Below are 13,443 nucleotides of genomic sequence, written 5' to 3' on the forward strand. Positions count from 1 at the left end.
CAAAACACTGGGCTGCCCCCCTTGCTGCTGCCACTGCAGGGCAAGTACCCAGGTCAACCCATTCCAATGCGAGTCAGCAGATTCCCAAAGCCATAGTGGCCTGTGCCCAGACTGTGTGGGTGCCACTCCCCAAGGAGGGGACACCGCTTAGAAACACCTCATCCTGCCTGTGGATACAGAGAGCGAGCTCTCTCACCTTGACCTGTCTCACCGCAGGCACCCCACAGCACATGAAAAACAGGATCATTTGGTCAGGCAGGCATTCTCCAGACTCTTGTGCAAAATAAGTGGATGAGATAACAGGCCTGGGGCAGCCTGATCTGGAGCTGGGTCCAGAGGCTGGTTCTGAAGGCTGCACCAATGGGAGAGGAAGGAGGCTGAGACGACATTTTAAACTTCAAACATGGAGGCTCTGCAGAGAGGCAGGGAACAAACAGGAGCAGCCTCACAGTCTCCATTTCTTGGGACACAGAGACCTCTTAGCCTCCTTTCTTGGTTACAGGTAACTAAGACCTGTGATCTGCCAGCAGTAATGCCAGGAGCTGGTGGGCCCTAGGCCTGCACTGGGGCCTGGGATCCATGTTTGGACCAGCTGCCTCCTGCTCAGGCCTGACCTTTACAGAACCACTGGGTTTGTGGATTTCACACAAGGGCCCATCTCCCTTCCTACTGGCTTCACTGCCTACTCTTACCATTCCAAATAAAAAACTCCTGACTTTTTCCTCCCACCAGTTCACATCCCACGAAAGGCAAATAAACCCATTTCTTTGGGGATTAAAAACAGTTTTTAAATACAACAGTATGAAAATATAACTTAAAAATATAAAAGTCAACAGCATACGGAAGACTTAAAAATCTATGTTTTGCCCATTAGTCCCATAGGAAATTAACACATACTCAAAAAACATTAACACTGTGACAGCTCATAAAACTGGCTTTAGAAATCAATAGTTATAAAAGCCATTTCGAGTAAGAAAGCACTGCAGTTCCAACTTCGTCAATGAGTGACTTTTAGCCCCAAACATGTTATGTCTTCACTCTCCAAGCTTTGGGGAAAGCCTCGACCCACAGTTTGGGTGTGCAAGAGTGTTTTCCTCAATGCCACCCAGCCAGACACAGGATAGGGCTTCTGGGCCCCTCACAACGCCATCGGGACAACAAGAAACAAACAAACGCCTTGCTTGCATATTTGGTCAGTGTTTGTAGTGCAACTGAGTGGGGACCTCCAACTGCCACGGCTCCCTCAGCACTGGCTCGTCCTGCCTCTCTCAAGTCCCAGCAGTCTGGGAGTGGACAGAGACAGCAAGAGGATGGAGGTAGAAGAGGAGGGGCAGAGAGAGGAGGGAAGGAATGATGCGGCAGAGCAACTGTCTGCTGACGCAGCAGCAGGCTGGGCCCCACCCGACCCCTGGCCCGGGAACGTCATACAGGCAGCCCGAATCGGTGCTTCTTCTTCTTCACAGGCTTCAGGGGGGTCAGTCTGTGGAGGTCCTCCTCCACGTCGGACTCCTCCATCTCGTCATCGGCCGAGATCAGGATCTGAGGCAATGGAGAGGCGTGGCCCTGAGTCACCACCAGCAGTGCCAGCCCCTCCAGGAGGCCTGCTCTCATCTTCCCTTAGAAGTGCGACGGGGAAGCCCCCTTTACAGGATGACACAAGCTGGTCCACCCCAACCCTATCCATGGGCTCCTGAAACCAGTGCTGAGTCAACATGCCCTCCCCTCTGCTAATGCTCCCACTTCTCCACCCAACCTCGAGCTGGGACCGAATCCCAGTTAGAGCAGACTCAGCAGGGACCTGCGGCCTAAGGTCATCCTGGCAAAAAAGACCAAGCTTAACAAATGGAGTGCCAGGCCCTTGAAACTGCCTCAAATATAGCAAAATGAAAAGTCCCTTTCAAAAGGAAAAGAAAACATTTGTAGGGCACACACAATGCAGAGGGATTTCAGAGTTTTGAACCAACTTTGTAACTTCTGAAGACAAATAGGAGTCCCTTGCTTTTGTGAGCCCCTGGAACGACTTGGCCATGCAGCCAGGGCACCTGGGGCATCCACACTCATTCGCTGCCCACCTGCTTGGCTCCTCAGACCTCTGAGAACCAGGGCAGGACTGGACAGCCCCGGTCCGGATGGAGAGGCCCAAAAGGCATCCGTGCAGGGGAAACTCATTCTACTCCAGATCAGGGCAGCCTCACCACCACGCCCTGGAGCACTCCCTTGCAGGGCTTCTTGCCTCCAATCTCGGCTCCCTGATCAAACACTCTCTCTGGCTCTCTACCACTTGTATAAACATGTCCCAGTTCCTCAGCCTAGATCACAAAGCACTTTGCCCATCTAACTCAGACTTTTGCTTCTAGCTTATTTCTTATCATCCCATCCTGTCCTCTGGAAGACATGCTGATCTGGCCATAATGAATTTCACAGGATTCCCCAAATGCCAAACCACGTGACCACGACTGCCCGTGAGTGGCTGCTTGTGCCTGTAATGCTGTTTGTCATCCACTTAATGTTCACCGAGCTCTCACAACACAACAGGCCGGTGCCAGATTCCAGGGCTCACCCTCTATCCCGCCATCTCCTCAGCTTTCAAACCACCCTCCAGGACGCCCCAGAAGTTAGAGCCTGTCCCAGCGTCCTCACAGGTTTCTGTTAACGCCTCAATCTCAGAACTTAGAGCAGACTGTCATGAGGAACTTCAGGCATTCGCCTTCACCTCACCCACAAGTCTGAAGGCCTCTTGGGGAAGACACTCAGCCGTTTCTGTAGCCCCTGTGCAGCGCAGGGCTCGGCACACCACGGGGCTGAACAAGGGCTCTCAGAAGGCGGCCCCGCCTCACCTGCAGCACGCAGAGGTGTGGCGTGAGTGCTGCTGGCTGCCCGGGACACACGATCTGGCCTCCATGCCCATTTATGACCAGCAATCTCCCTCAAGTCCAAACCTTTAACTTAGGAAACTTGAAAGTAAGAGGATAGGTTTGCCCTGATGGTCTGGTTACCCCTCCACTGCAGAAGTTCCCAGCTGGTTCAGCCAACACTTCCCTTGCTTAGTAGTGGTGAGCCGGGATTCAAACACCTTAATGCTTAAAGGTCAACGGTCAGGCCCATGAAAGTCCTTGCCAGCTTCCCTGGAACAAGGCAGCTCCATCCTGTCCTGTATTTCTCCACTGGTGGAGGGAATGTGGAGGGAGTCCACCCCCCACAGGTAATCTACCTGCCTGTCCTGGAATGGCCCACGGGACAGCAGACATGAATCCCGGCTAGATGGGACCCGCCAGCCTCTTCCCCCTCCCTCGGGCTGGTGTGAGACACGGTACCAGAGACTCCCTCAGGTGAGCAGCACGCGGGCTTGGCCCTACCTCAGACTCGGACTCCTCATGGGACGCGGCCCTTCGGTAGCGGACCTTGCTCCCATTCCTCGGGTCCTGGTTGGCTCCCCTTTCTTCCAGTTTAGCTTTCGTCCTGCCCTTTCTCATGAGGAAATTGTCCACTACCCAAAACATCAAAGACTGTGGGGAGGAAAAGTACAGATTACTCTGGGATAAGCCATTTGTGAAAGCAAAGCACAGCAGCCCCTACCCCCAGCCTTCCCACCCCATTCCAGATTACAACATCCTGAACTAGGGAAAGAAAATCCTCATCCAGTCCCCCTGCTATCGCTCAGAAGCTTAAAAAGAGATCCTCGTCTCTATTTCCTTTGATTTTTTATCAGAAAAAATCATGCCCTATTTACCCCAAGGGTTTTGTGGTGGAACCGATGGGGACAGCCTGCCTTGGGCCTTGCCCCAGCTGTTGGCAGAGCGGGGCCTGGAACCAAGGTCTCCAGGCTCCTGGTCTGGCTCCATCCTGGGCTGAGCGGTCGGCCAGCACACTCTGCCACGTCTATCAGCCCCAGGTTCCTTTATTGTTTCTTCTTGTATTTCCTAACTTCTAGACAGGGTGCTTGTAAGTTTCTCTTGGAGCTGCACAGTCAGGAATACACGGCGAGGGGTGAATTCCTAATAATGCTGATCTAGAAGTTGCTGTTACACAAGGGGTGGGACTCCTTGGCAGGAGGTCTCCTGGGAGAAAGGGCAAGACAAAGTTCCCAGGACCCTCCATCTTTTGCAGAGGCCCTAGAGCAGGGGTCTGCCTGGTGAGGAAGCAATCCTGCCATTTCCAGGTCTGGGGTGGCAATGGGAGGGGGTGAATGCGCACACAGAGGAACCTGGGGGCTATAAGGTGTTTTCTCTGTCAGACTCAGAACTCTGAACAGGAACACTGGAAAGCAAGGAGCAAATGGGTAAACATGCAACACGGCACTGACATTGACAAAGAAGGGGACGATCAGCATGACGATGGCGAGTTTCAGGTCTGGGTTTTCAATGGGATTCAATAGGGCCACCTGTAAAGAGAAGCAGACTCAGTGAGGTGGGGGAAGAGCACAGAGAAACCGCTTGGGGTGGGGCAGGGAAAACCACCCATGAGGCCCGGAGACAGGAGCTTAGCTCAGACACACACCCAGAGCCCTGAGAACAGCACCTCACACCCAGGGATATAGTCCTAGGTGTGACGGCCAACGAGAGCCCCCCTTAAAGACCACTTGGAGCCGTTAGTGATTTAGCGGCTTTCCCTGTGGTGTGGACTTGGGGAGTGAGGCTGGTGGACGCTCGTTGCAGATCCCAGCAATGAGGCACCAAGCCACTTTCTATCAGAAATCCTGCACCTCAGGGATCTCCTGAAGGACAACAGTTCTGAAAAGCCCTGGCTTAATTTCTTAAAAAGTAAAACTCAGCCACAAATAAAACCAAAGAATGGCCAAGCTATTTATTTCCAAAGGCTCTTTGGCTGATTTAATGTGGGCATGTAGGGAAATGGGCAGTGGAGGCATATCTGAACGGTCCTGGGGCAGAGGGCAAGGGCCAAGGGAACCATGTGTGACCAGCCACTGCCTGGGGCACCTGAAGGCTCAGTTAAACCACTGGCCAAGAGAGGTACATTAGCACCATGTTTCCCCGAAAATAAGACCGGGTCTTATATTAATTTTTGCTCCAAAAGACGCATTAGGGCTTCTGTTCAGGGGATGTCCTCTGAAAAATCATGCTAGGGCTTCTTTTCCGGTTAGGTCTTATTTTCGGGGAAACACAGTAAGACATATGCAAATGTACAGAACACCTGCCTTACATTTACAGTGGTGAGGCCTGAAGACTAACGTCAGACAGTAAGCAACACGAGGGCAGGGGCTGTATTTTCATTGGCTTTATATATTCCATTGGCTTAATCTAGAGCAGACGTTTGTGTAACTGACGTGGATGGATGCTACATAAAAAAAAAATGACCAGTCACTGCTTTTGACAGGTAGCCAATAACTGCCATATCAGACCAAATCCAGGGTGTATTCATGGGGTTTTGAAAAAAAAGAAACAACAGATTTGGTTTTCCAGTAAAGTTGAGGCAGGAAGGTGGTGAGGGGAGGAAGTACTATCCTGCTTAGCATCTCAAGGAGCTGCTACAGAACAGACAAGAGACAAACCTTTTTCCACTGAAGTATTAGGAGGACGATGAAGACAACAGTTTTTTCAAAAATCATGATCACTATGTACAGAGCACACTGCCCGACCCAGGCTCCGCACTGCAGAGGGTCTCCTGCAGGGAGAGGGGACGCTGAGTCACATGCAGCCCAGGACAGGGGTGGCAGCCGGGTGAGGCCCTGCCCCACTCCCCACAGCTCCCGGAGCCCTCACACCCCCACCCCACACCCCTGGCTCTAGAGCTACTTAATGAGCCCCCAGGGCACCAAGAATCACCTCAGCACAACATACAAATGTGGGTGATTGAAACAGAATCAGAGAATTCCTAATTTGGAGATACCAGAGTAGCTTTTCCTTCAAGAGATTCTAAGATATAATTAAAAAGCACTAAAGTTACTCAGGACCCATTGCTGGAGGTTAGAAGAGCTAGTTCTTTTCGTCCGCTGGCAGCACAAGCTGTGTTAAGCAAGACTGCTATTATTATCCACTGTTGATTTTTCCATTGACTGTGGTGCTCTCTACCCTCTCCTCCCCCCATGGGCAGGCCAAGGCTTTTGAATTATGGAGGCAGCAAACAACCCCCTTGTTCATCTTCCCCTCCTATCCCCACTCCCCCGGTGTTCCTGCTGCCCTTAGCCCCGAAAGCAGAAATCTGACTTTGGAGGAATTCAGCGTCTGTCTAGATGGGGCACCCCAAAATACCTTGGGCTGGGGACAGGAAGAAAAGAGAAGCCCTCAAGGCAAGGAGTGATGGGCTGTGCCTCAGGGCTGTGACAAAGGTCCATCTGCAATCCCATCAGTCACTACGCTTGAGAAATGGAGGAACCCAACAGTTCACGTTGTGGGACACTCAGGCTGTCAAGTGTCTCGAGAATGTTTCAAAAGGGACCTGGGGAAGGGTGAAGGCTCAGCCCTTCCAGGGGACAAAATATATCCTCAGGGACAGGCAGGACCCATGCACGAGCCTCTGGGGAGCGATACATGCCTCCCCAATTGGACACCCAGGAGAACGGGGTTGGTGGGGGGAGACCAGGGGCCTGCTCTGGAAGCTGTGCCAGGGCTGCCTGACCACAGCTGGCCAGAAGAGGGTCTGGAGAGTTACATTTCAGGGGAGGCAAAGGCTCCAAGCCAGGCTGAGAAGAGAATGGCCCAGAGAGAAATCTCCAGCTTTGATTCTACAGTTTTTGAAGCAATCTCTGTCTGGGCACCAGTGCCGGAGGCCCCCAGCCCTGCCCGAGCCTGCCAATTGTACACGATGGAAGCGCAGTGAATACCTTCATGCAATTGTAATGGACACAACACCAGGCCATTCCCTTTTCTGGAAAACCTCAGGAGAAGCATGCAGAAAGACATCACTGCCTCTCCTGAGGTCATCCTATCTACTTTCACTTCTGGGATAAAACACATTTGAGCCAAAAAGCCATTTCAGAAGCACAATCTCTCCTAGTTAGACTTTCAATGGAGTTTTGTAATCCTTTCAGTAAACTACCTGACCTTACTGAGAAAAATTCTCAAAAACAACAGATCAAAGTATTTGTTTAAAACTGTCCAGTAAGATTGGGGACAGTCAGGCAGAAAGCACTAGTGGGAAATATCTCTGAACTGGGACAAGTGTGTTTAAAAGTCAACAGAACAAGTGGCAACACTTATTTAAATACTGTTCATAGTGTGTTTACTCCATGTGCTCTTAGGCTTTAAGTGATGTCAAAAGAGGAAAATGTTTTCTTCCCATATGCCTGCCCCTCACGCTGCTGAGTTTCAGAGCCAAAACTTAGCTGCAGCTGCCTCTTTTTTCATTTAGATGCTTTAATAAGTTAAAAAATATGGTGAAAAAAGAAAAGAATCATGTGTAACGCCATCTCACACATCATTTTCTCCTGCGTATCCAGAGCACACAAAGCAACAGTCAGAACGAGCACATGTGTTGGTTTTTCTGATTTGTTCCATTTGAGAGTCTTTCTAACGTTTCCCTGGTCTCGTCTTTCAAAGACAGACAAACCAGGCATCCTTGCTGTGTCCTGCTTTTTACCACACTGGACCCCATCAGGTATGTGGGTGTTTTGTTTTGTTGAAGTATTTCCTTCAACAACAGGATAAATCACAGGAATTTATCTATATCTAGAGAGGCTTCCGGAAGGGACCATTAGGACAGAGACGGGCAGCAAAGCCCACAAACCACTGGTGCCCATGGGACACAGACCTTGTTTTCAGGACTTCTTCATGGCAGAAGGGCAGCGTGGTCATCAAACTGCAGATACCATGTGTCACCTGGATCCTGTCTTGCCCCTCAGGGCTGTGTGGCATTCTCCAAGTCCCATGTTCTTGTTAGCAAGTTCACCTTTTCTTCTAGAGACCATGGAAGCACCTAGCGAACAAGCCCCTCTTCTTCATTTACCTGAGAAGGGAGCTATGGAGCCTCCATGGAATTATTCCCTCACGTGGACGGGCCAGTTAACAGGTGTGGTAGGTAGAATACTGGCCCCACAGAGATGCCACGTCTTAATCCCCAGAACCTGTAAATATGTTAGGTAACATGGCACAGGGGAATTAGGCTGCAAATGGAATTAAGGTGGCTAGTCAGCTGCCTCTAAGACAGGCTGCGTGCCCTGGAGTATCCAAGGCAAGGCCCAATGTCATCGTAAGGGCACGTCGAAGTGGGAGGAGGTGGCAGAAAGTCAGAACAATATGAGGTGAACGGAACTCGACCTGCTGTTGCTGGCTCTGAAGATGGAGGGCCACAAGCCAAGGAATGTGGGCAGCCTGTAGAAGCTGGAAAAGGCCAGGAAATGGATTTTGCTCTTAGAAACTCCAGAAGGAACCAGTCCTGCTGACACCTTGATTTTAGTCCAAGAGACCCATGTTGGATTTCTGAGCTACAGAACTATAAGACAATATAGTCTGTGCTGTTTTAAGCCACTAATTTTGTGGTAATTTGTTATAGCAGCAATAGAAAACAGTAGAAATTGACAGAAATAGAAATTGGGTAACTGAGGACATACACGATCTTTCTTTCTCAGCCTGGGGCGAGAAGACTTGAGATGGTCCTTGATAAAGGGCAGCTGCACTTGGAGACACCCTAGTTTGAAGACTCAGTTCCCAAAGGCAGTGCTGACCCAAGGGCAGAGGCGGAGACAGGCCAACTAGGTAGAGGAGGGCGGCATGGAAGCAAGAGGTTCAAACAACCTGCCTTCTTCCTTTCAATCTACTCTTGGGGACGCAGAGAAAACATGCCAGGAGCAGGTGTATCAGGACCAGACCTCATCTCCATTCCCATGTCACTGAGTGGCTATGGGTGAATCTCCACCCATATGGGTAACTGGCTATGGGTGGATCTCCCGTGGCACTGACCATTTACAGTTGAGAGCCCTGCCTTCTAGAAGGGACTTTAACAGCAAAGAAGTAGTCATAAGCACTGTTCTTAGAGGTGATGTGAGGATTAGGTACCCAGTGTGGCAGCATAAACCCCCGACCCCACCCTGGCTGTGTACTGGCTATGTGGGCTGCCGGCATCACTCAACCCAGCTGCTGATACCCTTAACCCTGGGCCCTAAATCCCGGGGGTGGAACAAGGCCTGAAGAAGGCACCTGACCAACAGTCCTGCTGAGACACATCCAGCCTATCCTATAAGTGAGGACAGTGCTGCTTTGGTCCGTGTGCGCTGTGGTCCATTTCCATCCTCCAAGCTGAGGAGTTTTACTTGGAGCTTCTCAGAAGCCTTCCTTGGAGCCACGGGAGCACATGCTGTGTGTCAGCCACTATCTTAACTTAGTGACTCATTGGGCATCAAGTAACGGGGCTAAGAAAAGCCCTCCCCTGAGCTCATCTCCCCTCAATGGAGACAAACAATTACTAAGATTTCTAGAAATACCCCAGGCACTCACAGCCAGCTCCACGAATCGGCTCCCTTTGTAAATGTCAGTCCCTTGTGAGTCTTCAGTCATACAGGAGTGAGCAGCCCTCTGACCCAGGAAAGGAGAGTGGGATGCAGAACGCCACCTGTATTCCCTCCCTCTGGACGCGTGTGACCCTTTCGTGGCAAAGGTCCCCGCTGAGAACAGGAGCTCCTGCCTCCTGATTGCAGGGCCAGCTGTGAAGGTGGGAGAGCGCTCTGTTACCCCTTAACCCTGGGTCCTAAATCCCGGAGGTAGAGCAAGGCCTGAGGAAGCCACCTCTCACTAGCAGCCTATTAAGATCACATCCAGCCGTTTCTGAGGGGAGTACAGAGTAAAAGGCACTGCTCTGTGCTCAGAACCAGCATGGAGGCGGCTTCCTACCAACTATATCCCGCGGGGTCTGATGAGATGCGATGGGGCTCAATGCCAGGCCGGCATCCGTAGGTCACTTGTTTTAAGCTGTGTCTCTGAGTGAGAACGGAGCTGGTGTCCTTGGTGACTGTATGTGCCAGATGCTGGGCAGCTGGGCCAGCCCACAATCAGGGGATGGAGGCAACTTGGTCCCAGTGGGGACACACCCTCCAGTCCTGACCTTGTGAGCCCCAGTGGTGGAAAAGCCCAGTGACAGGACAAGCACAGACATGCAGCAGAAAGAGGAGCAGCTCCCTACTGAGCATCTCCCAAACCAAGAGCCACCCCCATCTCTCTAATGAGGTGGGCAGGTGCTGTGAGCTCGGAGGGCAGCTTGGCAGAGGGCTTTACGGCTCTGTAGGTGGGGTCACCAGTGCCCTCTAGTGGAAGAGGCAAACGTTGTACTCCTTCTGCATCTAGGGTGTCTCCTGGATCCTGCCACCAAAGAGGGAGCCTAAGCAGGGAAGCGCACCCACATGCCACAGACATACAGACATGGGGCACTCCAACACTGGCAAGAGGAGGGTGCTCTGGCCCCAGAACCAGCCTCTCCACCACAGAAGAGACAGCCACCAGCTCCTCTCCAAATCCACTGGCTGGAGCAGAGCCCCCGCTAGGCGGCCCCCTTCATGCCTGGTCTGTGCCCCTGGTGTGTTACCATATTCGCCAAAGCGCAGCGACTCCCACTGCTGCCACTCCACCAGGACGCTGACCGCACGCACGCCCACGTAGATGAGCAGCATGCCCACAGTGGCGTCCAGCAGGAAGTTGATGAGGTACCTGTGCGGGGAGGGAACAGTGGCACCATCAGGAAGCAGCACCAGGGAGCAAGAGCCCGGCCCTGCGGCTTCCCAGGGCCAAGGTCAAGGCTGGTGACCCAGAACTTCGGCCTTTTTCGGGGGCGGGGGCGGGGGGAGCCTTCAATGTGCCTGTGCAAGAGGCTGAGGGCTCACTTCTGGGAGCCCCAGTGAAGCCTCCCTATGCAGTGTGTGGACCCTTCAGGCGTGGAACAGCTTGAGGGAGGCGTGGAAGAGCGACAAAGGCTTGAAAGACCACAAGTGTTCCTGCCAAACGCAGACTGGACAGAGTGCCTGGAAGCAGCCAAGGAAGTCAACAGGAAAACACAACTTATTGATTAAAACAAATCTGCTCAATGACTGTTTCCTCCCTGACAGTCCGGCCCCACCAACGCCCGAGTCAGTGCCACTGCACAGAGCAGCTCAGGAAATGGCCTCAGGGGTATTTTTAGACCAAAGAGGGCAGCGCCACGTGGCCCTCGCTCATCCCCGTGCTTCCAAACCTGCCATGTAGATGAGTGCAAGGAAATATTTCTAAAAAGGAAGTTTTACTTCCCATGGAAAAGGCAGGATGATGGAGGAAGGAAGGAGGCGGGACAGAGGAGCGTGTCTACCTTGCCCACGTGTTCTTGTCAAGTCTGTTTCTGTCTGTCTGACAGACACCTTTTCCCTTGCCAAGGGACGGTCCCTTGCCCACTGGCCCTCCCTCAAGGACCTGTATCCAGACCTCTTGCTGGGTACCTGTAGAGAGGCCTGGCTCTCTAGACAGCAGGAAACACGCAGTCAGGTTCTAGGCCACTGGGATGCCACAGGGCTCGGAAACCCCCAGAGAAGCTCCAGGTACCACAGACCAACTGCAATGCTTCCGAGTTACTGAGGCTTGAGTCCTTTAAAGATGACTCAGCCACCACCCCAAGGCCTGGACGACATTCACAGCCCTCTGAGATCAGAGGGTACACACACTGCTCTGTGCTCAGGACCCTGCCGGCGCCCTGCAGAGGTGAGAAAACCAGAGGGAGCGGCAGCATTTTCTCCTGCCTGCCCTTCCGCTTTAACATCACAAGGGGTCACTCTCAGACCAGACATGGAAGGAATAGTGACTACTTCCACGGCAATTTCTTCAAACTCACACACAGCTGCGCTCTGGCCCTGCGCTATGCCGCTCTCAGATGCTTACATCTAACTGGTTTCAAGTGGTTCTCACACGTGAGACCCATCCTGAAAATAGCAAGAACACCTGATACACATACAGGCACACTTCGTCTTACTGTGTTTCACTTTACTGCGCTTCATAGATGTTGCATTTTTTTTTTTTTTTTTTACAAATTGAAGGCAAGACCCTCTACCAGCAAAAAGATTACCACTCACTTTATTGTGTACTTGCTTTACTGCGGTGGTCTGGAACTGAACCCACAGTATCTCTGAGGTACGCCTGAACATACATTAGTTCATTCATTCCCTCACCCAAGTTACTTGAGTCTACAGTGTTCCAGGTCTTGGGAACAGGCAGAAAGCACTATACTCTGAACCCAGCACAGGTGAGAGCGGCAGACAGCACAGTTTTATGTGGGCCACAGAGCCAGACTGGCTGGGTTCAAGTCCTAGCTCCATCACTTTTGAGCTCTGTGAACTTGATTAACAACTCTCTGCCTTAGTTCCCCGACTGTAAAACGAAGATAATCAAAGTGTCGATATTGCAGGGCTGTTATGAGGATCAAATGAGTCAATATATGTAAACACTACCTACCACACTGCAAATGCCACACCAACGCACTCTTAGAATCATAGCCCCTCAGTCACGGAGCCCTGGGTGTCACAAAAGCTTAACTCCCATCCAAGCAGCATCCTCAGCACAGGGAACCCGAGGCCACAGGAAGCAGCTTGTCCCTGTTTGTTTCTCCTCTCTCTGAGCTGAAACTGTCCAGGTTTGTAGACGCCCAAGATACCCCAGGTCTAGCCCAACCCTACCCCATCTGTAAAAAGTCACAGGGTGCAGCCTGGAATAAATCCCAGTACAGCACCTGCTCTTCCACAAGTTTCCCAAGTTTTAACGACAATATCCTCCAACTGAACTATTAACATCTTCATTGATAAATGCCCTATGGTTCCCCGTGGCGCTTACACTCATCATCTCAGGACACCCTCACGGTGACCCGGGGATCTGGTAGGAGACACAGGACAGATGAGGAAACTGAGGCTCAGGAAAGTCTCACCACGTCCCACAGTCCGGCCTCTCAGCCAAGTGCTCTCTTCACCACCCCAAGCTCCATCTTGGGCCTTTTCTCCTCCAGGCTGAGCACCTGAGATTGGTCACCCTTCTCCGTCTTGGCTGTGATGCAGTCTGTCAATGTCCCCCTTTAAAGTTGTATCATCTTTTTGCTGATGGGCAAGGGAGGCACCGTAAGGGACAGTGATATGGCCACAGCTGCGCCAGGAGTTAGGTTTCCTTGCCCCAGTGCCTCTGGCATATGTGGCTGACTCTCAGATGATCTCAGCCAACGACAGCAAGATGATTAGCAGAGGAGCCATGAGCTTGCTGCTAGGCTCAAGGATTGCAACGACAAAGCCCTTCCCTGACTGTTTTCCCTAGGGAGGACCACCTTCCCAGTCCCGTGCTTTGAGACTACACCCAAACAGATCACAACCTATCCAGGCCTTAAGGAAAGACCCTGGGAAGGAACACTTCACAACTTCCTTCTAGAAATCTGGGCCTGACTAAATCTCAAAACTGTACAGTGTCACCAAAAAAGAGAAGCTGAAAAGAATCTTCCAGTCCAAATGATCTTAAATACACAAGGAACCTCTTGGTAAGGGAGTCACCAGCCCTCCAGGCA

The 13,443-nt window shown here is 51.8% G+C and overlaps 1 protein-coding gene across 2 annotated transcripts in view; it reads right to left on the reverse strand.

Annotated features, from left to right (window-relative positions):
• Nucleotides 1–1,177: 1,177 nt before the first annotated feature.
• Nucleotides 1,178–13,443, reverse strand: part of STIMATE (STIM activating enhancer) — a 48,019-nt gene continuing 35,753 nt past the window's right edge. The window contains exons 4-8 of one of the 2 annotated variants that reach the window (XM_019724285.2): nt 10,471–10,592; nt 5,510–5,622; nt 4,304–4,381; nt 3,357–3,506; nt 1,178–1,539 (exon numbers count right to left, since the gene is read on the reverse strand). In XM_019724285.2, the coding sequence (XP_019579844.1) occupies nt 1,423–1,539; nt 3,357–3,506; nt 4,304–4,381; nt 5,510–5,622; nt 10,471–10,592 (580 nt within the window). In that variant the 3' untranslated portion in view covers nt 1,178–1,422. Of the gene's footprint in view, nt 1,540–3,356; nt 3,507–3,730; nt 4,382–5,509; nt 5,623–10,470; nt 10,593–13,443 lie in introns of those variants that run through there. The other variant, XR_012489708.1, reaches the window with a different exon arrangement.

Source organism: Rhinolophus sinicus, linkage group LG10 (genome assembly GCF_036562045.2).
Source record: "Rhinolophus sinicus isolate RSC01 linkage group LG10, ASM3656204v1, whole genome shotgun sequence".
In the NCBI taxonomy this organism is placed as follows: Eukaryota; Metazoa; Chordata; class Mammalia; order Chiroptera; family Rhinolophidae; genus Rhinolophus; species Rhinolophus sinicus.